Source organism: Trachinotus anak, unplaced genomic scaffold (assembly GCF_046630095.1).
Source record: "Trachinotus anak isolate AG129_WGS33_773 ecotype Australia unplaced genomic scaffold, CSIRO_AGI_Tana_v1 ptg000011l, whole genome shotgun sequence".
NCBI lineage: Eukaryota > Metazoa > Chordata > Actinopteri > Carangiformes > Carangidae > Trachinotus > Trachinotus anak.
In genome coordinates this window covers 28,860,151-28,886,673 of record NW_027273862.1, presented here as the reverse complement: position 1 = coordinate 28,886,673, position 26,523 = coordinate 28,860,151, and the positions used below count along the sequence as shown (strand labels likewise).

At 40.2% G+C, this 26,523-nt stretch overlaps 2 protein-coding genes across 2 annotated transcripts; one reads left to right on the top strand and one right to left on the bottom strand.

The window, feature by feature from the left end:
• Positions 1 to 1,921: 1,921 nt before the first annotated feature.
• Positions 1,922 to 13,189, top strand: cdhr5a (cadherin-related family member 5a). The gene is made up of 14 exons (XM_071489648.1): positions 1,922 to 2,218; positions 4,503 to 4,675; positions 5,627 to 5,686; positions 5,895 to 5,984; positions 6,067 to 6,153; positions 6,936 to 7,040; positions 7,131 to 7,316; positions 7,562 to 7,652; positions 8,770 to 8,867; positions 9,004 to 9,210; positions 10,062 to 10,175; positions 10,278 to 10,344; positions 10,723 to 10,883; positions 12,173 to 13,189. The coding sequence occupies exons 1-14, from the start codon at positions 2,128 to 2,130 to the stop codon at positions 12,764 to 12,766; spliced, it is 2,124 nt and encodes a 707-aa protein (XP_071345749.1). The 5' UTR covers positions 1,922 to 2,127; the 3' UTR covers positions 12,767 to 13,189.
• Positions 13,190 to 14,841: 1,652 nt separating this feature from the next.
• ctsd (cathepsin D) lies at positions 14,842 to 25,312 on the bottom strand. Its single transcript, XM_071489653.1, has 9 exons — positions 25,125 to 25,312; positions 21,723 to 21,879; positions 19,397 to 19,520; positions 19,187 to 19,305; positions 18,888 to 19,087; positions 17,505 to 17,627; positions 16,851 to 16,995; positions 15,698 to 15,796; positions 14,842 to 15,398 (listed from the first exon to the last, which is right to left on the bottom strand). Exons 1-9 carry the CDS (start codon positions 25,187 to 25,189, stop codon positions 15,237 to 15,239), a joined length of 1,194 nt encoding a protein of 397 aa, XP_071345754.1. The 5' UTR covers positions 25,190 to 25,312; the 3' UTR covers positions 14,842 to 15,236.
• Positions 25,313 to 26,523: the final 1,211 nt, after the last annotated feature.

The window sequence follows — 26,523 nt, the reverse complement described above, 5'->3', positions numbered from 1 at the left end:
GTTCCCACACAGAGGAGATGGGCAGGGGGGGCTGGTGTGTCAGTATTGAGAGCATTTAGTCTCAGCCTGGTGTGTGTGCACAGTGGTGCCTTGTCCACATGTGAGGCCGTTATGTGTCTCAGTTTGTGTTGGTGTAACTTTCTGTCATTATTACTGAGAGAAGCATCAGCGAGAGGAAAACATGTCTGACCCTTCAAAACACGTGGCACACTTTTCAACAGCTGATATTGTTTCACTTTGTTTACCTCTGACTAGATGGAGGTTTCTCCCTGAAGACAAACGTAGTAACCGTCTGTTGAAACTGACATGAACGATGCAACCTCTAGCGCTATCGTCAGGTCAGTCGGCGTGGGGGTGACATGCAACAGAGGTGCCTGGCCAGATGTGAACGAGGGACGTTGTGGTTCTTAGTCAGCACTTTAACCCGAGTCTTAAACTTGTGCTGACTTCTTATGAAAACTAAAGAGGCCTGAGAACGGTTACGTGCTTTTGCAACCTCCCATCTGTCCAGTACTTCAGGATCCTCCAAAATCCTGTGGACAATGGGTGTTCTTTAAAAAAATATTACTAAATAAATAAATAATACTATAATATTATTGTATTAATAAATTGTTTTTTTAATATTATTGTAAAACAGTGCATAGTTTCAGAATACTATGCTTATTGAAACAAACAGGAAAAGTTAATTATTGAAATTAAATATCTTTTCAGTATGTTGCAACCATCCCTTTTCCGTGTTGCCATGCTCCCCAGAGTTGGGGTCAGCAACATTTGAATTCTTCCATTCATTTAAAGTGAATAATGTTTCACATGTAATCATCTTTAAATGGCATATAGGTATTTATCAGACAAATATAAGTTTAACATATAAATGTTTGGTTGGTCCCTGAGTAACTGAGATAATTGCAAAAAGTGTTGCAACCGTCCTCAGACTCCCCAATATTATATTCATAGATACATTCTCATTTTTAATACATATATTCTAAATCAGTGGTTCTCAAAGTTGGGTCTGGGGGTCCTTGGGGGTCCCTGGCAAAAACGGGAATAATTTATTTTCACCATAATTCCATCCATAAGTGACCATCCGTGACAGGTCACGGGCTTCAAGCTCTCACTGTAATAAAACGTCCAAAAGCAAAACTCTTATCAGATGTGGGACTGTGGTCTAATCTGTGAAAAAGTTTGAGAACCGCTGTTCTAAATCATATAAAATTTGTCTGAAAGAGAAAATACATGAGAGTGAAAACGTTGGTGTGTAAGAGGAAAAACATATGAATACTGTATGAGAGTGAATATAGACAGTAAATACGACACTGTGCAAAAGTTCAGCAATAAAAGTAAAGTGAGGATTCTTTTTAAAAAACAATGCTGTGAATAGAAAAGTGCAGTAAAGAGAAAAAAAACCTAAACCAGATCAGTATTTGCTGTGACCCCCTTTGCCTTAAACCAGTTCTCCTCAGTCCACCACTTCTTCAGGTACTTGGCAGTTAGGTTGTTCCAGCGTCTTGGAGAACCCGCCACAGTTCTTCTGATTTAAGCGTCTGTCTCTTCTTCTGATCCCAGACTGACTCCATGATGTTGATCTGTTTGGACCAATCAGATGCTTCCCTGATGGTGCAGCATGATGGATACAGATCTAAAGTGCCTGAAGCTTGTGTGCAGAACTGTCCATCCTGAATGTGTGACAGAGGAATTAATGTACTGTCATATATGTATCATATGTTTTATGTATGTACACATGTCCTGTGTGTATGAATTTCACATTAACAAACTGATCCAACAGCGTTAAACAGGTCAGATTAACCTGAAGAGAGTTTAGATATGTGAGAAATGTTTCCAGCTGCCAACATTCCTCTGCTGACTTGCTCCCAGAATGCATCAGGGCCACCAATACAGAATGACCCGTAAAACAGATGCAAGTATTTTAGTGGGAGGCAGCGAGTCCTCTGCTGGCAGGCGCTTAATGCAATATGTGCCCGTAAGATGAAGTCACAAACATTGCAACTGTAGTCGACTCCCACTCGCCGGGCAGCACAGACAGGGCATTATGTGGACGAGTACCAGCTGGTACCACGGGCTCCTCATCCTCCTCGGGACTTCATTTGCTGGTGCCTCTGAAATTGGGACATGGAACTGAAATTGAAGATCAAACCTGTGAACGGTCTCCTCGGATGCATTGTCGCCGTCTGCTTTTGTACAGTTTGTGCGGCTCAAAGACGTGAGTAGGGCTGGGGTGTCTGCTGAGGGCAGGAGGGCAGCGGTGGATGTTGGTGAGGCTGCAGAGTGTGAGAGAGGCAGTTTGTGGTTTCAATGCTTGGTCCTTTAAAGTAGTGGTACCCAACATTTGGCTTGTGGACCTTTAAACTGAAACTGTTTCCTGTTGAACTCTAAGCACAAGAACTCAGAGTTCTTTGTTCTTCGATCGTTTCATTTGCAGGATGTTCACAGGCCTGAGGATGTGAAAGTATCTGATACTTCCCTTGAAATACGCAAAAATTTGACAAAAATAATAAAATGTCGACATCATTTTGTGCAGAAAAAATATTCTTTTGTTCTCTTTAATCATCAGATTTTATGGCACCTCTCCAGGTCCTGACCCCAAGTTGAGAACTGCTGCTTAAAAAATGGAAAATACACAAAAACAAAAACAATCAAATAATTAATTTGTTTACTCCACATGACCAGAGTAGGTGGAATTGGAAAGAACTGTCAGCAGTACTGGCAGGTACACACTGTTTATCAGGTACACCTGTTCAGTCAGAGGCACCTGTGCTGCCTTTAGGTCGACTGTTGTGATGCCTTTAAAGTTTTTATTGTTTTTGTTGATGCTGTCACAGTGTTAATTCAGTTCTTTGTTTTATTATTGAGCTCATAGTCAGTGATGGTGTTGTACTGTGTTACATTCAAAGGTGTTCCTAATGACCCTCATGTCTGTAAATAGGGAGGACAGAAAATTAGTAACACCTCTAAATATAATGTTTAATATATCAGATTTACACATTTCTGTGCTGCAGGCCTTTAGATGTTAGACAGATTTATTTTTGAGTTTTGTTTTTTTTTTTTGCTACTGATTTTTACAGTTTTTTGCCTCTGAGTGTTTCCAGTATGGACGGATTATGAGACAATCTGTCCCTGGGGACAGACATGTAGCTGTGTCTCTTTTGTGATCTTTTTACATCTATATTTACTCATTCTACAGATCTTTGAGGTCTTCTTGTTTCGTAGTTTTGAGTCTCTGTGGTCATGTTGTGTCACGTCAGTTTGTGTCTAGTCACGCTCTTTGTGGTCACTTTGCTTCTCTTTGTATCTTGTTTTCCATGTTGTTTAGCTGTTTTGCATCTGTTTGTCATCAGTTTGTGTAACTCTGCAGTCATTTGATTTGACTTGTTGATTTTGTGATCAGATTTAGTTGCTGTTGGACAAAGTCGGGCTCTCTCCTGTGTTTCCAGTCTTTGTGCTAAGCTAAGCTAACAGAATGTTTATGGTAGCCTTATATTTACTGTGCAGGCATGAGAGTCTTCTCATTTAAGTGAATTATTATATAAGTGAATATGAAACTATTCTAGCATCAACTTTTCATTATTATCACATCTTTTGGCTCCAACTTGAGAGACCATGAGTCAAAATCTAGTTTTTAACCTTTATTATTGTTGTTTATGTTGTTGTCACATTGGGCAGAATCCTAAATTCAATTCTATTCAATTTTTATTTTGATCCATACCCATATAAAAACACACATACACAAAACAACAACAAAAACTAAAACTAAAACTAAAACTAAAACTAAAACTGAAACTAAAACTAAAACTAAAACTAAAACTAAAACTAAAACCAAAAACAAAACAAAAACAATCAAACAAACCACCATGTTTGACCAAAGAAGAAAAGAGAATTGGAAAAAAAAGGCTTCCACTGCTACATTTATGCAATGTTGATAATCATATCTCAGCTTTATATCTATTCATCCCCATGGAATGAAGTTGTATTAATCATATAAATATAAATAAGTAATAAAATGACCACAAACTGACTCAAAGAAAAGCTGGGACCAGGCAGTTTTGTTTCAGCACAGGAGCTCGGACTGGTCTCTGCATGTAAACTTAATGAGAGAGAGGAGGAGATGTAGTTCACAGTTCACGATAACAATATAATCATGATATCTATGGAAAATTAAAACAGTCATAATAATAATGATAATAATAAGGCCGTAAGTCATATTCATCTTTAACTTTTGTCTCTTTTTTGTCAAATGAATTAGACTGAAATATGAGAGTCTGTAACTGTTACTGTACAAATATGAACAAAAAGAATAATTACACCTAATGGACAGAGAAAAGGCACCGAGATGAAATGATAAACAGAAGGTCCACAAGGCCAAACATCTGTGTCAATATTTCGTTTTCTAAATAATGATCCAGACCTCATTTTTATTTTTATTTATTTATTTATTTTTGTTATTACCCATAAAGTGTGATCTACCTGTTGCCTCTCACCTGTCTCAGTTTGCACGGTGCCTCCTGGTCCTGTGACGGTCCCGGAGAACAACACGGCCGATGTCCAGCTGGTACAGATCCGCTCCGGTGGGGACGTGACGCTGGCGGTCACAGTGAACCCTGAAGATCTGTTCTACCTGAGAGGGAACGCCCTGATGGTGAAGAAAGGCCTCGACTACGAGGTGATTCACATTCATCACGTGTGACTCAATTTTAGACCAGTGGCTCCAAACTGATGGAACAATAACTGAAACGTCCTCTGATGTCTGTAATTACTGCAGAAATGAATGGGGCAGGTTTTTGACTGGAAACTGAGGAACAGGTGACGCTCTCTGAGCAAACACATGAGTCAAATCAGAAATATGAAGAAGCTGTTTGTTCATTATCAGTGTAACAGGTGAGATTTGTGACCTGTGCAGTTCAGGACGGTTTCACCTGCATTTTTAATTTGTCATTAGTTGCTAAAAATACATTTTATTTATGTAGAGGCCATGATTTTTTTTCAGCTGTGTGAAGAGGGACATGAGAAACATTTTGATACGTCTGATACCACCTGATCAGTGACCTTGGTTGTCATGGTTACTGAAATAACGGCCATAGCTTGATTAGATTCTGCAGAAAAACTACTTGGTTAGGTTCAGGAGAAGATGGTGATTTGGGTTAAAATAAGTTCTTCCTCAACATTAGAGGATTTTTGTTGTCATGGTTACAATAATAAGGATAACACAAACAACATAAACTGCTCCTGTCACATGGGAATCGAACACCGCTCTCCTGGGTCATATTCATCCATCCACCCCAACCTCCTCCTGACGTGGACTCTGTCGCTCTATAAACTACGTCACCGCACTTTTCCCTTTGCTCCTGTCATCATTACTACGACCACTAGATGTTACCTAGCAACAAAACCTAACTATGGGTCATAGTGACCTGCTGACAGACGACCTATGACCTCGTTTGTTACATGAGGACAGTCTCTCACCGCAGTTCAAACACAGATGTAGTTCTGTTTATGATACCGGAGGTGTCAGGGTGGGTATGTTTACTGGTGCGGACCCTTGTGTCCGTTCAGATGTGACATCATAATTTGATCCAGTGTGCAGCTGCTAATATAATGTTTTTTTGTTTTTCAGTCATTGCCCAGTGCAGCTCTGGTGGTGTGGGTGCAGTGCAGCAGAACTGGCTTCAGATCTGTGAGTTGAGTCACACAAAACACAACATCACACGGTTTATCAAGACAAAAGCAGTTTATGAAGAAAATGTTGGAGATGCTGTTTGCTCCTCTTACTTCTTACTTCTTACTTTACACTTACTTTCACTTACAAAATTAAAACGACTATTTCAAAATCTGTTTCTGCATAAAAACTGAGCTGATCCAGTCGCTGCTTCTCCCTCCTCCAGGTGAACGAGTCTGTTGAAGTCCTGGTTGAAAATGTGAATGATAACCCCCCAAACTTTGCACAGAACAACTATGTATTAGAAGTGAACGAGGTGAGCGGTGCTGGGGTTTCACATTCATCTTCACTGGTTCTCACTCTGGACACGATGTGACTCTGAGCCTTGTCTCCTGCAGCTCACTGCGATCAACTCCAGCGTCGGGCTGATAGAAGCTACAGACGTTGACTCAGAGCCGCTGTTCTATCGCCTGGAGTCTGCAACAGTAGGTTTCTAGTGACTGGACTCTACTGGACTCTACTCTGTGGTTTTGTTCTCGTAGGGAACAGCAGGGTGCAGAGATGAGTGTGATGCAAACATCAAACTGTCTGTACTGTACGTTCATCTGTGTGTTTGCTAATGCTTGAGAAAACAGGCATAGATCCCACCATGGGGGAAGAAAAGAAAAAGAGAGAAATAAAAAACCTGTTACACAAAACTATATTTCAGCGTTGAGGTTCAGTCTTGAACTGTCTGTGACTGAAAACCACCAGGTTCATGTCATTAGTTTGAGAAGGCTCAGAGAAACAGTCAAAAGCTCTCTAAAAAGGCAGTAAGTGAACTTTGAATTTAGAATATTTCATCTCAAAATTCAGTTTTAGTTTTTCCTGAGAGAGAAAAAAAAAATCTCCCTGCTGGAGACTCGTCCACACTGAGACACGCTGAGTGAAGGGTTACAACAACGCCAACGACACCAGGAACCACTGTCTCCAGATATATTCCCCGCCACAGGTTTACATTGGTGTCATTAAAGGACTCTAAATAAGGCGCTTACATCAACTCTCAGGACTCAGAGAAATCAAGTTTCAGATGTCGGATGTTTGTTTGTTTTTTAATTGTCTTGTTTTATTTTAGTCTGTTTCAAAAGTCAGATTTTATTCATTTGTATTTGGTGAAATAATCTTTCTAATGTTTTGAAAAGTGCTGTAAAAATAAAAAGTATTTGTATTTTTAGTATTTTTCATTCTTATAAAATAAATCTTTTTTCTCTTGTCTGTGTTCACCCAGGATAAATATTTCCGCCTGGAGAACATCAACACTCCAAGGATACTTGTAAAAAGCATCTTAGACTACGACATCGTACAGAAGATCTCTCTGATTTTACACGTGCAGGTACAGTAGTCATGGAAACACAAACAACATCCAGGTATAGGCACCGCTCCTCTTTGACCTTTGACCTGTGGAATGTGTCCCGTGCTCCAGGACACATTCAACGGGTCGGCCTCCAACGAGCCGTTCTTCACCTCTGTGGCCACCATCACGGTTCACGTGAGGGACGTGGATAACCGGCCGCCGTGGTTTCAGCCGTGTCTGAGGACAAACTTAGGAATCGCCAAACTGTGTGTGAGCAGCGGCTACAGAGGCAAAGTCAACCTGACCGAGAAAGAGGTGAGAGACGAGTCTGATTCAGAGATCTTTTATGTGAAGAGATGTTCAGGCAGGAGGCAAATGAACAGAGGAGGAAGGTGTTACCACGAGTCTCCAGAGCAATAAGATTTTTGTTCTTGGTGCTGATGAACAGTGAAAACTGCCACCTGATGTCACATGTTGAAAGCTCATCACATTGTTTGCTATCACAGGACTGTCTGTTCAGGTGTACATGAATATGAATGTGGGCTGATTTTAATCCACAGGAAGGCCCGTTAGTGCTGGAGCCCGGCCCGGTGTTCGCCAAGGACGGAGACAAGAACCGGAGCGAGCAGATCAGCTACAGGATCCTGAGAGGTTTGAACTGAACCGCTTTCATTTCCATGTCTTCATTTATTTCCAGTGGTCACACATTTGTTTACTACACAGCACATTCAACACCAGCAGGTGTCATTCATGGTTAAGATATAAATTCTTAAGATTTTAATTTGACTTTTATTACCATAGTCCTTGTTGAAGTAATATTAGCAGTAGCTGCAGTAATCTAAACCTTTTCAGCACCTTCAACATATCAACATTTACAAAATGCTGACTGAAGAAAAGAAGAACTCATCATTAAAGCAAAACAAAACTGTTTGCATCGCTTTATTTTTATGTGTTTTGCCTTTAAAAAGTTCAAAACTCTGCAGCCCCTTAAAAACCAACACATGATATTCAGTCTGTGGGCTGGGCAAAATAAGGTGATGTCATTTATTTCTGTGGACCAATCAGGATGTAGCAATAATTTAATTAAAATTTAATTTGATCAACTGCAAACACAAAATCCTGATGAGGCAGATAATCAGACTTTTCAAGTGACAATAATTTAAGAAACAGTATCTAAGGATGTTTTTGTCTGAACTGTGATTGTTGCTAATTTATATAATAATATTTAATATCAGGGAGAGATTTTCAGGAGTTTTTGAACTCAAAAACATAACATTCCCCGTCTTCAGACAAATCCAAATGATCGCTGAGGATCAATAACATTCACAATAACATTGAAATTAATGCTCAAACATTATTCTCACAGCTAAAAATAACTCCCTATTTCCTTCATGAAGGAGGATTTATTGTGGTTTGTTGTGTTAGACCGTGGTAGTTTTAGCTGGCTGTACCTAATAAACTGATATTCACTAATATTTTGCCCACCACCAAATATCAGTAAGTGTAGACTAAATAACTAAAATCACAGCCTCATAAATGATCATAAAGTTGAATCAAAACCTCCATAAAACATAAACTGAACATTACAACCTTCATGAGGGAGGACTGTTGTATTAGCCTGCATTAGGCTAATTATAGCTAAGTGTTCCTAATAAACTGAACAGCCAAAATAAATAATCACTGAAACTCCATGACTTCTTTCTGTATTGTAATCAGCTAGTGGAGGCATGTGCTTGTACATTTACCACTGATTTTTTTCCGTCCTCAGGGAACGAAGGAAATATTTTCCAGATCGATGAAGACACAGGAAACATCACCATGGCTAAAGCTGCTGATATTGTCGGCCCGATAATTCTCACTGTCCTGGTAAAATAAATGATTTTGGATATTGTATATTGTTCTGCAGTGACTGAATTGAAATAGTCATTGTTTGTGAAGTAAGATGCCTGTCAGTTTGGATATAACTTTGGACTAACACCTTTCAATGTCTCCCGGCCATCAGGCGTCTCAGGTGACCAACAGGGATCAGTTCGCGGTGACACAGGTGACCATCGAGGTGATGAAGAAGAGCAGGAACCCTCCTCGCTTTGAGAAGGAGCGATACGAAGGATTTATCTACAGTAACTCTGTCCCTGAGAGCATGATCCTCAGAGACCGGAGCACCAACCGGCCCTTCAGGGTCCGAGCCCGGGATGAGGACTTCTCCAGTGTGAGTTTCTTTTTATCTGATCTCTGCAAAGACGTTCATTCCCTTTGATGCTTTGCACATAACTTTGGTTCATTAAAAGCAGAAGTGATTAAAGAAACATGAGTTCAACTTCAAATTAAAGATGAAAAAACATGAAAATGTAACGTCCTGAGCCCACAGAAAGGCCTGAGGTTCCGCAGTGCTTTGAGATAACTGCTAACATCAGCATGCTAACAGGCTCACAATGACAATGCTAACATGTTGATGTTTAGCAGGTGTATTGTTTACCATGTTCATCTTTGTCTAGCATATTAGCATGCCAACATTTGCTAATTAGCACAAAACACAAAGTACGACCGAGGCTTTTGGGAATGTCCCTGATTCTCTGACACATCATCAGGTCAGAATCAGTCTGGACCACAGTGGTGGGCCGACTGACACTGCCAGCCCTGGAGCCGCACAGCTAGCAGGGCCAAGCATGCTCTTTAACCTGCAGTCAGTGGTTGGTCGTGCTGCCAAACTCACTGAGAAGCAACACCAGACTCTGCAGCTGTGGCTTTTTGTGCTTAATGTTTTTTTATTTTCTGGTTGTAAGAAGGTGGTGTGGTTATTTCTCACCTCTCTCTCAGCTGTTGGTGAAGATCATTGGTTGGAGAAAGTGTTTTTATTATGAACTGGCTGTGACACGGGACGCAAACATGGCTCCAAATTAATGCTAATGCAGTTGTGTGTTGTGGTTTGCTAGCTCACAAACTTGCAAGCTGACACTACATTAGTGGTGTTTAAATGGCAGCTGAGTCTACACATACTGCTGAGCAAAAACAGTCTGAAAATACCTAAACTTTTTGTGTGTGTGTGTGTTTGTGTGTCAGGGTGTGAATCCAGATGTGAAATATGAGGTTCAGTACAGCAGCTACGTCAACGTGACCTCAGACGGTTTTATGATCCTGAAGAGAGTCGTGAAGACGGAGTCCTTCGCACTTCAGGTGACGGATTTGCATAAATGTTTACTAGCAAATAAAATCATCTGTGTTCACTTTCACTTCTCTCAGTTCTCTGTGTTGTAAAAGTGTTCTTGCTGCCTGCAGCTCCGAGCGGTGGATACGACGACAGGCGAGTTTGGCACAGCAGCGCTCTCTGTTCAGGTCATACCTGGTAAGACCATCCGAGCTGCTCTCTGTGATACTGACTGTGTCACATCATTGTGACACTTTATCATGTTTGCATACAGTAAATCGAAGAGATACGGTTAATTTGTCCACATACTCACCATCATGCAGAACCAACACTTCACTGAATTACTTTAAAAATTTTATTTGTCATGCTGTTTCTATGTTATTCTCACATAATTTCATGAACAGACGAGAGTCATCACCTGTTGTCACTGAGAAAAGCTACCAGTGTAGATGAATTTTCAAAGATATTGTGAGGTTCTATATACGTCCACATTATTTTTTGCTTTGTGAAGTCATTAAACTGAGAACATAGATTCTGCAGAGTTAATCTCGAGTCACTGATCCGTCCTCTGTGCAGCCGTGGCCACCCCCTCCCCCTCCAACATCGGCTACCGCCCGGGCGACATGGCGCTCCTGGGTCTGATCATGGCGGCTGTGCTGGTCCTCTGCCTCATTGTGATTGGCTTCTTGATTTCCCGCTTGTGGAAGGGAAACGCCAGTATGGACAAAATATGTGAGGTCAGTCAGTTTTCGTCTTTGAAGTTTCATCTCAGAAAAATCCAAACTTCACTCATCACATCAGACACGAGAACACCACAAATGGTTCTTGAGGAAAGTTTTAAACGGGAAAGGTTTTGTGTTTGTTTTAGTTTTTTGTGTAGTTTTAATTTGTTATATTATACGTGTTACTCATTTTTATGATGAGTCAGATGAGAGAACTGATGCTACACTGATGTCTGAGCATTAAGTCTGGAGCAGGAGGTCATTATCTTTAGAGCTAATATCCATCAGAAGATTTATTTGTGGCTTTAAGAACCAAAAACCATCTCAGTGTAGTTTGACATCTCCTCTCTCAGGCTTCTCTCTGGAGCTCTAGTAACAACAGGTCAGTCAGCCAATCAGAGGAGAGGATCTGAGCCTCTCTTCTGGTTGGCTGACTGTTTTCTGAGTGATCCAATAACAATATCGCAGATTTCAGGTAAACACTCAGAAACCAAATCCTGCAAGGTTGGATGGAGGGTCTAGGTGCTTTGTTGTGACATCACAAAGTTCCAGAAGTCCTGACGGCTGGTTTTAAGGCTCAGTGTCTGAATACAGGCTGTGTGCATTTCTCTGTGGACTGAGGCTTTGATACTTTCACAGTATTAATATAGAACCTAGACCTGCTTTATAATCACAAACACATGGACATCTACCTTTAGACTGGATGGAGCTTTAATTCAAGTTAATGATGTAAAAAGCAACAGTGCATCAAGCAAAGGACTAATCTCTAATGTCTGTTTGCTGCAGGGGTTGTATTTATGTGTTTTCACTTAAAACAAAATCAACAAAATTCCCCAAACTTTTGATTACATCTGTAACTACTTTTTTATGGTTATATGGAAGTTATATGGAGTTATGAAGGTAAAAAACACACTGAAATTGGAAAAAGAAGAAGTTTTAAAAATGAAAAGAATTCAAATATTTGTTGTATGACAGTAGTTTGTAAAACAGGGGACTTCCCTCTGAAACTATGAATGTGTTCAGCCTGTGATAAAGAACACAAAGACAAACACCTCCATACTGTAATAACGTCAGAGACAGACTCAGCTGTCCCATGCCTTCATGTGCGGCGCTCCTCCTGTGCGGCTTTGATGAATATTTATCAGCTGAAATCCACAGAAGGGCTCTGTGTTAAAACAGAACAAATGAACCTAGCTCACTCTCGGGAACCACGGTGGCATCTGTAACATTCAACAATGCCTCAATATCCTCCATGCTTCATTAACTGCTGTATTAATAATGAGGGGCCTCTCTCTTGACTGTAGTGCCTGGGGCCCTGTTTGAAGTCTGACCGGCCCCGGACCGGCCACAGGGACTCCCTGCAGTACACCAACGACGGCTTCCAGAATGAGGGCGACCACAGCCGTGGGGGTGCCAGGCGCTGGAACAACGCTCTCCCCAGACGGAGCACCTTCCCCCAGGGGCGGAGCCGCGTCATTCCCCTGGAGAGACGGAGCCGCCACTGCTCCTCTTGTGGCGTCTACACCAACCACGTCCCCAAGGGGAGCCCCTCTGTGAGGACAGCCAGGAGGAGCAGAGGAGACGGGGACGAGTACGGCATGAGGTCAATCCTGACCAAGCAGAGGAGGAGGGAGGGCCAGAAGACGGTGTGGTTCAAAGAGAGCGAGGACTCCTCGGACATCGAGGTGGAGATTATCCCAGACACTGTGGGTCGGGTGGAGGAGGAGACTGAGGAGGAGCTGGAGGTGGAGATGGAGGGGGTTGTGAGAGACCCGGCTGCCCCGCTGAGAGAGTCTGACAGCGGGCAGGAGAGCCAGAGCACGGGGTCCAGTGAGGAGCAGGACCGTGGAAACACCAGCTCAGAAAAAGAGAAGGGAGGCCAGGAGCAGGACGGCTGACGTCAGAGGTCAGAGGTCGAACTCAAGTCAGAGAAAACTGAGCAGAACACTTTTTTTGTTTTCTTGTCACTTTTTGGAGACTGCAGCCCACAGCAGAGGTCTCAGCACCTCTGGATCACTGGAAAACCTCAAGAACAGATTCAAGGATCCAAAAGGTTTTTATTTCCTACTGTGAGTATCTTAGAGTGGCTGAGGTTATAACTTTACACAGGGTTTAAAAATATTTACCTGTCACCAGTGTTGGCCAAACATATAGTATGAAATCAAAGACATTAGTCATCCAAGATTTTTCTTTAACATTTGCACCGAGGCGTCTGAAAACCAGTTCTGTACAACTTGGGTCTTAATTCACAGTTTGTGTTATTATTTCTGTTGGTAATGAGATCGCTGCCACATTAATGAACACATCTAAAACAAACAGAAGAAAATGGTCAAATCTGGGGTTGGGAATCACCGACTTCTTCTCAGATCTCAGCCGTGAGTTTGGTGAAAACAGTGTTAATGTAACTGATCAGATCTTCTACAATAAGACCCAAGTTGTAAAAAAGCAGCTTGTAAACAATGTTGCAAATCAATAACATTACTCCAGTTCCTATAAAGGCACAATTTATAAAAGGGTTTATTTTCATTGTCAATTAATCGTGTAATTGTTTAGTGTATAAATTGCAGTCGGCAGTGGCTGCACAGCACAACTTCCTGTGTAGGCTACTGTTTTAGAGCAGTGAAGAAAAATTGATTACTGAGAAAACTGCTGCTTTATCTGGGTTTATTAATAAATGACATGATATTATCTACCTGATCCAGTATTTTATGACTAATCACTGCAGCTCTAGTTGTCACTAATGGCTTTTTGTAGTTGTTAATTCTTTTATTTATTATTATTTAGATCAGTAATAATGGTCATGATCAGAAAACGTTTGGGTTCTTTCCACTCTGACCCCCTCCATCATGCTGTTAAGAGTTTAAAGCCCTTTGAGACAAATTTGTGATAGTGAGTGGTAGAAATAAAACTGACTTGAATTTTAAGTCAATAATAAAGGTCAAAGGTTTCAGTTAGTGAGTCATCTGAAATTATATTTGTTAATGCGTTGTCAATAATGGGTTTTTATAATAAGATCTGCAGTTAAAAATGTTCAAATGGTTCTTGACTTACAATTGAGCTATGACGCATTAGTATTTATTAATCATTAATAAACCTGTTACAAATGGTGCCTTTTTAGAACATGGTCGTGTTGTTGCAACATTGAATTTACAGGATTTTTGCCTCAATATTCAGCAGGTATTTAATTAGCTAAAAACAGGATTTCCCATTTGGTTATGTCGTCTATTTTTATATAAATAGCTTCACAATTAAATTTCCGGTTAGCTCACTTTATCACAGGAAACTGCATCAATGTTGCACATACAGATAGTATCCTGTTTTATAACCTCCAGTCACATCAAGACAAACCGAGGGGCCAAAGGCTGATGAGTGATTTTCCTGCAGTGAAGCTGGTTTCTGTCTCATCCACTCTGCACACGTTCTGTACAAGCTTTACTAAACTGAACCAGTGGTGTCTGGATTGTGAAAAATATGTGAAGAGAAACTTTATCTACTGAATACTAAACAGCTGACGGGACTTTTTTTATGTGGACTGTATTTTATTGAGCATATTCAGTAAAATAACCACTTTTATGGATAAATCTATGGTTAATGTATAGTTGACTTTTTGTACATTGATGTAGAGTTGTGTGAGGGAATAATAAAGTTTGAGTCTAGGGATCTCCTCACTGGTTGTAAATCAGTTTCTCCTGCACAAAGTTTCACATAAAAGAGAGTGAAGTTCACTTATTTGTTTTCCTGCCCTGTTAGGTGAGGAGACTGATATCAGTCATGTCTGAGTGTTAAATGTGAAGCTACAGGTTAGCTTAGCTTGTCATAGCGACTGGGTTCAGGTGGAAACAGCCTGGGTTTGTCTCTTTAAGGCTCGTTATCATAAGACAGCAGCTACAAACCAGGTGAAACTCACTGCTACTTTTTAACCGCTGCTAAACAAGATTTAACCATTAAAGCTACATAACGCAGTAAAACCAGATTATCTTTTAAAAAGTGTTTATTGAGGCCAATCACATTAAGATACATCACAAACTCAGTAGCAGAGGATCAGCTTCCTCCTAAAATTCAAATTAAAAGTGTTCTTCCCTGATTTAAAAAAAAAAAAAAAAAAAAAAAAGATCAATGTTTGAAAAAGGGCAGTACCAACACGATGAACTGATCCCTGATCACATACACCATCACACAACCTATCAGCTCTGCAGGCTGGTTCACGCACGCTGCTGGACATCAGTGCATTTACGCTCTACACAAACTCTATTGCTAAATACCGTTTGATTGCAAAGCAACAGAAAACGTGCAGCTCAGAATTTTTGTCACTCAAAACTTGGATTTTTAGCTTTGCACTTGAACATGTTGCTTCAGTGCTGGATGTGCTCACTTGGCCTTAGCAAAGCCCACCCTGTTGTTATCCCGGTCGAAGACAGTGTAGTACTGGCCGATGAATACATCTCCCAGAATCCACAGGGGCCCAGCGGGGGGAGGGATGTCCAGACCCATGAAGCCACTCAGACAAATGGTCTTTCCACCCTGACTCTCCTGGATGAGAGGACACAGACAGAGAGGAGGCCGTCATCAGGTTTTCATGTTAAAAGATAAATAATATGACAGAGTCCAGAGAGGAAAGAGAAAAACAAACAGTCTGCCACAAGAATCTGTGTGTAATCACTGCTCAGACATCACACCAGCCTCCTCCTGGCCTTGCCAAATCAAACAAAGCTGCACTTGTTTGCTTTGTTATGACGCAACACACAGTCACAGTATTGTATTGTTGCTGCTGGAGCCGCCTCTGCGTCGCCACCTGCTGGATGATAGACAACATCTGCTCTCAGTCTCACCTTGAGGATGTACTGGTCTCCGGTCAGACTGTAGCTCTGTCCGCCCACGGTGAAGGTGATGACGGGCAGCGATGGGACCTTGTCGCAGTTCACCATGTACTGAAACACAACCAGCATTCACCTCAGTGCACAGGAATAAAACCAGAAACGGAGAGGAACATGGATGGTGAAGTTAAACATTGGAGAAATACAAAGCTACTTCTTCAATGTTGCCACTATTATTTTAACAAACTCAGGCAGTTTGATTAAATCTCTGGTGGCTGCAACTAACAATTATTTTCGTTGATGGTTAACAGCTCAAGGTGATGTCATCAAACTGCTTGTTTTGTTTGACCGACGAAAAAAAAAGAAAAACAGAAAATCCTCACAGCTGAGAAGTTGAACTGGGGACTGTTAAGATTTTTGCTTGAAACAAAATGAGCTGTGTGAGACAGAGTTAAATCCCAAACTCTCAAGCAAACACGAGTCTGTCCCAATGAGGTTTTCGAGCTGCGTCTCTGCTCGTCTTATTCTGAAAAACTTCCCTGGTAGAAAAACTTCTGCTGTTGAACTTTTAACAAATACAAGTCTGTGTTTGATTTCCTCATTACTGAGAGCGAGAATAAAACACATTCATTTTCATTATGTCTTCATTTAGATAATTTATTTAAACCATTGTTCTGAAAAATCAATACTAACGTGAAGAAACTCTGCTACACCACATTATACCATTTAACAGATTTGTTAATGATGCAGCTTTGGGGATGTGTTAATCAGCGCGCTGTAGATAGAGAGACTGTGGTTAACCTAAATGAAGTGAAACCAGCACAGAGCTCAGTGCAGCGGGAGGACTGAGTCCTGCTCCTGTGACCCAGCTGAGGGAGGTGATGCTGCAGTGGACAGGTGAAATGAAACTGGTGGTTCATCATGGTTCAGGTTCAGTTGAGGTTCAGACCTACATCCTTCTTTGTTTGTCAGCATCAGAGGATTTGAGCTCTGTGCCGGCCTGTTAGCAGCTGCAACAGCCACAATTAAATCATCTAACAGAACTAACTGTGCAGTGGCACCATTTGACAAGTGGCATCTATTTTCCAAACACTGAACTTGAATAAGTTATGTGTGTTTTATCTTTTCTTCTTCAGTGTTTTCAGGTGAGGCCTGACGTTTCTCTCACCTGTCCCTGTATGAGTGGAATGGCTCCGATGGCTTTCTGCAGGGCCTTGACCTCAGCAGAGGGGCCGGTGATCAGAGACGTCCCAGTGTCCACGATAGCCTCGCAGCCGCTCTTACACAGGGTCAGCTGACTGCCCACTACCATCCTGTCACACAGACACACACGTTTCAGTTTTTAAAAGTACAATAACAGCATCATTGTGTCCTGTTCCCAAGGAGGTTTGCATGCATTGGATGATTAATGCTGAAAATAACGATTTTACAACAATTTATTCATCTGTTCATTCTTTTTCTGTTAATCATTTCATCTAAATGGAAGAAAATAGTGAAAAATGGCCATCACAGTTTCCCAGCAGTCAAGACAAAGTATTTGTTTTGTGTGACAAACGATCAAAAGATCTTTATTTACAACAATGTAGAAGAGAGAAAAGCAGCACATCTTCACAGTTGATGCTCGAGCCAGAACATATTTGACTTCAGTGATAAGAAGAAAAACAAAACGTGATTTGAAAACATTTAAAGAGTCTTTAAAAAAACTTTTTAATGACTGTATTCTCCCCTCAGTGCTGCAGCCTGAAAAAATAACTAAGGCTGACTTGTTAGACTCATGATAATATTATTTCATGATCTGTGAGTGTAATATCTGAGCACTCACTGGTCCATGCGGATCTGCCAGTAGGCCTGGCGGGTGACGTTGACGTAGTTGAAGTCACCGGTGTAGTACGTGGGGTCGGTTCCTCCCAGCAGCAGCTCACCGCCGGGCGCAGTGTCTGGGTTCCTGAGGGAGGAGAAAACATGACATCCAGCCTTACTCTTATCAACCATGCAGATAGGTTTTTTTTTTTTTTTTTTTTACATGGAGACATTTTCTCTCTGACACCACTACACACTAAAGTAGTGAGTACCAGCTGCTTCTTTCTTTTTATGTGATTTGGATCAATTTTTTGAAGATGGTACTGTTTTTCAGTTGAGCACCGTTTTATTCAGCTCTTTAAGCAGTTGCAGTTTTCACACACCTCAAAACGTCTGACACATTTTTTAAAGAGCGGCAGACACGGAGCAACATTAACATTTATTTGGAGGAAAATACTCAGTCCACATCTCTGGAAAATATCTGGCTCTTTAGCTGCTGATGCTGCTCAGTCTTAAAGCAAAACAATGAGCTAAAAGATGATAAAACGCTGCACTGAGCTGCAGAATCAGGTGATAATTCTCTGTAGGTTACTATGAAAGACCCAGTTCATGTTACAGTCAGCTCTTCTATTGTTCAAGTTAAAGCTTTAAATCCCAAATCTATTAAGTGCTCCAGATAAATATTTTTTTTAATTAAAATATAACCTGATCTTTTAAATTTACCAATTAAAGTCCAATAAAATTCATAGTTTCAGCCTTCAAAATAAAAGTTAAATGGACAAAAATATTCAAACACTTAGTATAAGAAATGTGTTGTCATGTGTTTTCCACTTTCACTGAGTGTAATCCGTGTTTGTGAGAATGATCCATCTGCACATTATTTTTATCTTCTATTATCAGTGGCTGTGGCTGACCTCAGCTTTGTCAGTTTTGCCAGGTCAGGTTGTGGTTGTGCAGTGTTTTCTAAAGCAGCATGTGTAGAGTGAAGCAGCTTTTAAACTGAACATTTGTCCATTTGCAGGAACTGATCCAAACATAAAACTGCTGTCATTGGTTCAGTTTTTGTTTCCACTGAGTTCACCTGCTTCACAGACGAGTTATTGTGAGCTACATTTTGGCTCTGATCAGAAAGTTAGAGCTGCTGATGGTGATCACATCACAACATGGTTGTTTTATGTATTGAAACAAACTTCCTTGCAGTTTCCTAACCACATCATGCATTATTGAACACTGTGTTGCGTTCCCTCTTCCTCACAGTACCTGGACCTTTGAGTCACTTCCTGAAATTTAGGTTCAGGAAGTCGCCCAAAAATCAGGTGGAGTTCAGTGGAAACAGAAGCAGAACCTGTGACAGTGGCTTACACCTTAAGTTAGGGGTGTTCTATCTGCAGTCCCGTAGTCCCACCTGTTCAGGTAGAAGGAGAAGATGTTCTTCTCCACCTTCTTCTGGCTCATGATGTTGTCAAAGACCGGTGCCACCCCGTCCACAGAGATGCGGGGGTAGGCCATGCCGAGGATCCCATCGAACTTGGCTGCGATGAAGGCGATGCCGGGCTGCTTGATGGCTTCTCCGAAAACCTGCTTTTCCACTTTTATGTCTCCAATCTAGAAACAGGAATTTAAAAAAAACCAAAACAAAACATAAATTAGAGGATTACACATAACAGTTCACTGTGACAGTGCTAATGTGTGAGATGAGCTTACTGTGCACGTGTCCTGACTGAGGTAGCCCGACAAACTGCCAGATCCATACTGGATGGAAAAGGAAGTGCCGTTCTTCACGTATGTGCTGGACTTGGCAGAATTATATTTGTGGTGAAGCACTGTGAAAAAGAGGTGTTTTATTCACTGTAATTTACAAAGAGAAAGTGCACCAGAGAAATACTGTGTGTTTGTAGCTACATTAGCACTTACAGCACGCAATGTCTAAGAGGGAGCAGTGAACGGAGGGAACCCACAGGTTGGAAGAACCTGTGTCAAACACCACACTGAAGGTCTGAGGAGGGGTACCCAGGGAAATATCACCGTAATACTGGGCCTGGTGAGAAGAAAAACAAAAAAAAACATGTTAATTAAATTATTAAAAATAAAAATCAGACTGGGCTCAGATTCCAATATATTGTCCGACATGTGAAACTGATTTATAGGTATCATTTACAGAGGCAGAATGGGGAAGAATTCTGGGAAAAAAATGTCGAGGGAACTGTGAACAAGGCTGATCCAATTCAAAATTATAAATAGAGTCGACTGGACGCCATCCAGGCTGCATAAGGTGGGTTTATTGGAAGCTCAGAGTGCTGGAGGGGTCATGACAAAGATGGTACTCTAGTACACAAGCTCTGGAGCTGCCCGAAACTTCAGGTCTGCTGGACACATCATTATAGAAAGAATTACCAGCCTAGACATCCCTTTGGTCACCTGGCTGCTCATTTAAGTACATTTGGTTGAAATACCAGCTGACAAGAAAACACTTTAAGCTCTCTATGCATCTCTTTCTTCTCTTGTCCTCATCTCAGTACAGTATCCTTATCCTTTGTCTGTTTTTTGTTTGTGGTCGTCGTTGTATTAATTATAGTTTCCTCCTTATGCTATTTTAATGTTTCATGTCATTTGTGATTGAAATAACGTCCTAAGTTTTGTTTAACGTAAAAACAATAAAATAAAATAAAAACATCATTAAAAACAACCAGGAGTGTCTTGAAATCTTGCAGAGATTAGCTGATGTTTCTGGGACTCAAAAGAATCTGATCTTTAAAAACCCACTGGGAAATAATTCTGCAGCACTTGGGAAAAATCTCTCAAGGCAGAAAACTGGTCATTTCTCCCACAGTAACAGAACTGAGCAGGTCTAACGATGAAGGTCTGATGGTACGGACTGAGTCAACACCCGTCAGTCAGTGTGTTTCATTCTCGTTGCCGATGAGACCTTACAGCTGTCAGTGTCAGCCAATGTTATGAGGACGCAGGTCACATAGTTACTGAGTCGTGTCAATAAATCAGCTGCTTTAGTTTAACAGTTACACTGAGGAAGCAAATGATTTCTCCATCAGTTCAGGAGCTGAAGCAAACTTCAGTTTCACATGACTGAAAGTTTGGGTCAAACCTCCATTGCTAAACACTGTGAGAGTTTCTGTCGATTCATTCAGGCCTCAAAGTAGGTTCCCTTTTCTAGGCAAAATGCAGAAGTTGAATGTCTTTATTATGTGATTGATTCAATCAAACAGAAAATATGAAGTTTCCTTTGACCTAATTCTAGTAGTGTCGCTGTTTCGATGGTTTTGATTTGGTTAATGCAGATTTTGAATATTGTCAGTCTTTGCATAAAGACTTAAATGTTACACTTTAAATATTAAACACACACAAAATGCCATTGTATTGGGCTGGAGACAAATATCAATACCTGGACAAACTGAAACTATCAAACAACCAGACACCACTCGAGGATTGCACATATAAAATGACGGCTGTGGCTCAATAACCTGGATAATATATAATATACACAATAAAAGGTGAAATAACCTTTAGTTCTGGACTGATGGACAGACAAAACAAGAAGAAAAATGGCAGCAAGAGAAAATTTGCAACACGTAAGAATGAGATTTAAGACTTTTTAATTCCTTCTAAATGCTTTTCTTGAGGAAACTAAATTCAGTGCTTAAAAAGTTTTCAAATCTGCAGATACCTTAGATAAGCCAATATTGATTGATACATCAGCCAATATTGATTGACATATCAGCCTAGCTTTAGTCTCAAGGGTCATTTTCCACCCCTCATTCTATGTAAAACACCAACAGTAGCTAGAGAGAAGATTATCAGATGTGTCTGATCCATCTGAAAGCCTTCTGAAGATAAACAGGTAACAACCTAATATGTGAAGTAAAACCAAGAACAGACAAACAAAATTTCTGTCAGCTGATGAGGGTAAAGAGGCTTTGATCAGGAGCCACCACTGACTCAGCTGTCATAAGGTTAAGGTTCCTCTTCTGTCAGCCTCACAGCTTCGTCTCCTCAGAGCTGATATTAACCTGCATCACAGTGAGTCAGCCTTTCTTAAACAGCAGATTTACTTGTCATGACAGGCAAGTCTAATTCTACATTCAGGTGGGAGGATTTACAGGTAAAGGCCAAGGCAGCCACAACACAAGAGAACCTTTGTTGTGGCTTTTAGCTTCTGGATGGTTCATTAGGGAAAGTGAAGGACTTAAGAGTCCACAGGTCAGTGGTTCAGAGTGATACTTACGTCAAGGTAGTTCTTCAGGGTTTCTGGAGTGGGTGCATTACTGGAGGGGAAGCCAAAGTTGTACTTAAGGGACTGTTTGTCAGCCAAAAGCTCCTCTGCTCTTCTCCCTGAGTCTGTCAACTCACGTCTGATGGAACGGAATTTCTTTAAGGGAATTCTGGATGGGGAAAAGGATTTAAGATGGTTCATTTGTGTCATTACCTCTTTATTTAATGTTTTTATAAATTTTTTTTGGTGGTTTAAAATCATATAAAAAGTAGAAATGCAGTGGAAATTCTGTCTGACCATTAGGCTGCTTCAACTGTAAAACACCAACGTTGTCACCTTATAGGTAACAGTTAACCCAGTTCTGAGCCCTTATCTGCAGTGTTATCTTTTAGTATGTCGCAATGCAAGCACTACAGATAATACAGCGATACATGTCACCAAATCCTCATCCATTTGTCAACACAACACTCCCATTAAGTCAATATTTCAGTATAGAAACATAACATTTTCTGCCGTGTCAACTTTTTTCTCTCAGGACCCCCTGAAAAAATTAGCAATTTTTTTATTAAAGTTCTTCCATTTACACTGTAGTCACACTGCTGATATTATCAACTTTAGTGTCTGCAGTTTCACACAACAAGTGGTGGCTGTGGGAATCAAACATGTGACCAGAACAACTCTTGACTACCACACCAACATGTTGCTGCCCTGTGGCTTTTGAAAAGCAGAATGCAGAAAAAGTCAGTGACCACAAACTGTGGAAGCTTCCTTTTTATTTTTAACACATTTCATAATCTTCATCATCAGTGAAAACTGCTGCAGCTCACAATCACTGACTATCAAATAATAACAAATCATTTGTTAATTATTAAGACTGTAAAATATTAAAAAAATATATACGAAGTGTTCATTACAACCTTAAAAAGTTGCCTAAAATAAGGTCTTAAAGTTGCTTGCTCAAGGTTCAACTAAAGTAAGTAATGATTAATTTATACAGCACATTTCAGAACCAAAGTTAGTAGTAAATATTTCACAATAAAAGCAAAGTATCAAAACAGGCAGGAGACTAGCAGCAAAATGTACAACATAATAAATATAATAAACATGACTAACATGAGTTTAGCCGGCAACTGCACAAGCACAGTTTACTTTCATTTTAACTTGGTCTTAAATCATCAAACAGACAAAAGTTTCATTTAATTCTTAACTGCAGCATTAAAGATAGATACAGCTCTGTGGCTGAGGACTAATGAACAAAGACTGCAAATGACATTATTGATTCATCTGCTACTATTTTCTCCATAAATCAATTTGCCGTTTTGCCTATAAAATGTAAGCTGGAGGTGGAATATTTAAATTGCTTATTTTATTCAATCAAAACCCAAAGAAACAGGATCTAGTGAATGTTTATGATTAATAAAATTATTTAAATGATTATTGATTAGTAAAACAGCTGAGTGATTGCTGCAGCTCTGTAATGAACTGACTGAGTATGATGAATGACAGTGATCAGAATGCAAAGACACAAAAGCACTGATCACTACCCAGCACTTAACACAGTGTTTGCAGTTGACTGAATATTCTACCAGATACAATGAGCTGCTAAAACAGGTTGATACCATCAGAATTGAGTCCTGTGTTGAGGTTGAACTGGTTGTGTGAGAGCTGCAGGAGGGCAACAGTTTGAGGTGTGAACAGGCCTCGCCCTTTATTTTCCTGCACTATCATCCAGTAACGTCTGGAATTATCACACTGTGTCACAGTGGCTGCAAATGAGTGAGAAACCAAAGGCTTCACACAAACCAAACTTTTTTTTATCAGACTTGTTTTTCAGTTTCCTGTTGCATGAAAGGTCATCTGTTCTTTTCAAGCTGAAAAACTACTGTGCAGTGAACTTTAATGTCTGTACTGAGATGTTCTCTAAAGTCATGCTGCTCCAATACTTGAACAGCTACATCCTGTTTATCATAGGATTTCATCACAGATGACAAATTTCATACTTATCATCGTCCTCTGTATCACAAGGTTGGACGGATTTCCTCAGAGACAAGAAGAAATAATCATCTCATGATATTCATTTATCAATCTCTACTGCAAACTCACATCATGTAATATTTAAATCTTATCTCTACAGTGCACGAACCTGCATCTACCCAACCAAAGACATTCCTCATGTGTGTTGGCAGAGCTGGTCTCAAGTACTATGCACCTTTCAAACTGAATGATGTGCAGAGAGATCTGCAAAGAGTCCATGATACACCCCTTTTAAAAGGTCACATTTTTTTACACTTTTCCTGTGTTTTATTTGATGTTTTATATCCATCAATTACTTGTAGTCTAAAGTATCAAAAACCATCTCAATGTTGTTCTACTCCTTTCTCATGCTTCTTTCTGGAGGTCTAGCAGGGACAGGAAGTTCTGTGTCAGTCTCTGAGCCTCTCTTCTGATTGGCTGACTGTTTTCTGAGTGACAAGCAGGCAGGCCAACCACAGCTAACAATGTAGCCTGCTATTGCAGCTTGGTAAAACTCATTGGTAAATACTAGAAAAATAAATCTTAGCCACTGATCTCTAACATTTCTATCCTTGGGAAGGTTGTGCAATGCTATGTGTATGTGTGTGTGTGTGTATATATATATATATATATATATATATATATAAATAAATAAAAGCTTGCTGGCTTGTAGCTTGCTGGCTCAGTGATAGAATGGCTGCTGGGTGTTGTGTTGTTGAAACAAGTTAAACAACAATAACAGCAACAGTGGATCGAGGTAGTCTATCCTGGAGGTGACTGTATAGTTATGACATCACAAAGTTATGAAAGTCCTGACAGTGTTTTTTTAAGACACAGTTTCTGAATATGGTCTGTGTGCATTTCTCTGTAATATATTAACAGTATTTATATGGAACCTTGACCTATTTTATAATAATAAAAAAAGAAAAAAATCGAACTTTCTGCAATATATAAACTTGAAAATTGTAATACCTTATTATCTGATGTTTTCATGACTCTTGTAGCTGTTTGTCTTAGTTGTGTTATCTCTGTTTGCGGAATATGAATGAATTTGTCTGAATGTGAATGTGTTTCTTATTCTCAGTCTCAGAAACTAAAGATTAAAAATAAACACCGGGTTCAGAGGTGCTGTGTGAGCTGATGTCACAAGATCAGACAAAGAGCAGATCACATGCACCGAGCAGAGCAGACGACCCTGAGATAAGAACCGGATAATGTTCCATCTCTGAGTGTAAACACGGAGCTAAAGTAGCTGCTAGCTTCTACGGTCGGTTTAGTGAGTGTGACCTGGCGGTTTTCTGTCTGTTCAGCGTTAGCTAACAGAGTTAACGTTGTGTAAGCTAACATTAGTCCACACCGACCGCGTCAACGTTAAGTCAACAGTGAAGTTGTTGTTCTTACCGGACCAAAGCGTCGCCGGTCGTCAGGGCTAACGCCGCGAAAACGAACATGAATAAACTCCTCATTGTGGCGGAGGCTGGACCACAGGAACCGTGCACCGACGATGACCGAGCACTTCGGGCTGCCGTCGACAAACAACCGACTTTTTATATACAGTCTACGATCAGCTGACTGGAGCTGGGTCAGCGTCACGTGAGGCTCCAACGGCCGCCAGTGACGTCACTACCGGAGGATTCTCAGGGTCACAGGTCACAGAGCGTATATAAGTCACTTTTTATTCCTTATTGGTCTTTTTATTTCAGCGTTTCTATTTTTATTTCATGCGCCTCCGTCGTTCCTCATTTGTCTTGTTTACCTAAGATCAACCCCGCCTCAAAAAAACAAACAAACAAAACAACCATAAAAACAACCAGTCTAACTACTGATGTAACCATGGAAACATGGGAAGCGGGAAAATGTATGAACGAGAAAAAAAAAACAAAACAAAACATTTCTAACGTTTCTAACCAAGCTGACCCAAGAAAGAAAAAATATCTTCGATGAAATGTTTTAAATGACAAAAAAAAAAAAAGATTAGATTAAATGATGATTAAAATGATCACATAGTCAATAATGTGAGACACTAGGTCCAGACAATGAGATAGAAAATCTAATTATCACTAGGTATGATCTGATTTTCACTTTAAAAGTCCAACTCCTGGCACAGGATGTTCTTATTTCAATGAAAAGATTTAAAAAATCGACATTATCTCATAATTTTGACTTAGAGATACAAAGAAAATGCAGTTATATAATAATTATAACTTTATGTAATTAATTTCCAAAGATTTGACATTAGGCTTTCTTTTACTTTGGTACCACTTTCTGATAAGGAACCCTTCATGAACTGTAATTAATACCTTCACGAATACTTCATCTGTTAAGGTTTTAGCTATGAGCCATGAAATAGAGCAGTTTCTGGGTTGCCAGGTTGTGGAAAATCCTCCTCCACCACAAAGCTTTTCTTGTCTTTTCATCTCTTTAATTCATGAGTGAGACCACTGGAAAAGAGCTGCAGGACATCTGGACCAAAATCCATTTATAAACTAATTATTAATATTTACAATTGCTTATACATATGATCATAAATCATTTTTTAACTTATACACAGAGTTTGACTCACTGTCGGTCTGTGTGCAAACCTTACAATGGTCCAAATGTAGAGGAAACAACTCAGACAACTCACTTTTTATGACATTTCAAAGCAAAGTCTTGTCCTTTGAATCAAGTCTCTGTTGAAGCGATGTGTCCTGCTTAAATCAAATGTTTTGGTAATAACATGGCTGTGTTACTTAATGCAGTTATAAATATTGTTAAACCATTCATATGCGTTTATCTCTCTCTAGTAATTTATCAGGTC

Excerpts from the sequence above, each read along its gene's own strand:
- ctsd (XM_071489653.1), bottom strand. The coding sequence starts at position 25,189 with ATGAGGAGTTTATTCATGTTCGTTTTCGCGGCGTTAGCCCTGACGACC. Across the intron at positions 21,880-25,124 it reads ACCGGCGACGCTTTGGTCCG|AATTCCCTTAAAGAAATTCC; the intron begins GTAAGAACAACA and ends TTCCCCATCCAG. Across the intron at positions 15,399-15,697 it reads GAGACCAGTACATCCTCAAG|GAGAGTCAGGGTGGAAAGAC; the intron begins GTGAGACTGAGA and ends CCTCTCATCCAG.
- cdhr5a (XM_071489648.1), top strand. The coding sequence starts at position 2,128 with ATGGAACTGAAATTGAAGATCAAACCTGTGAACGGTCTCCTCGGATGC. Across the intron at positions 5,985-6,066 it reads ATGTATTAGAAGTGAACGAG|CTCACTGCGATCAACTCCAG; the intron begins GTGAGCGGTGCT and ends TGTCTCCTGCAG. Across the intron at positions 10,345-10,722 it reads CTCTGTTCAGGTCATACCTG|CCGTGGCCACCCCCTCCCCC; the intron begins GTAAGACCATCC and ends TCCTCTGTGCAG.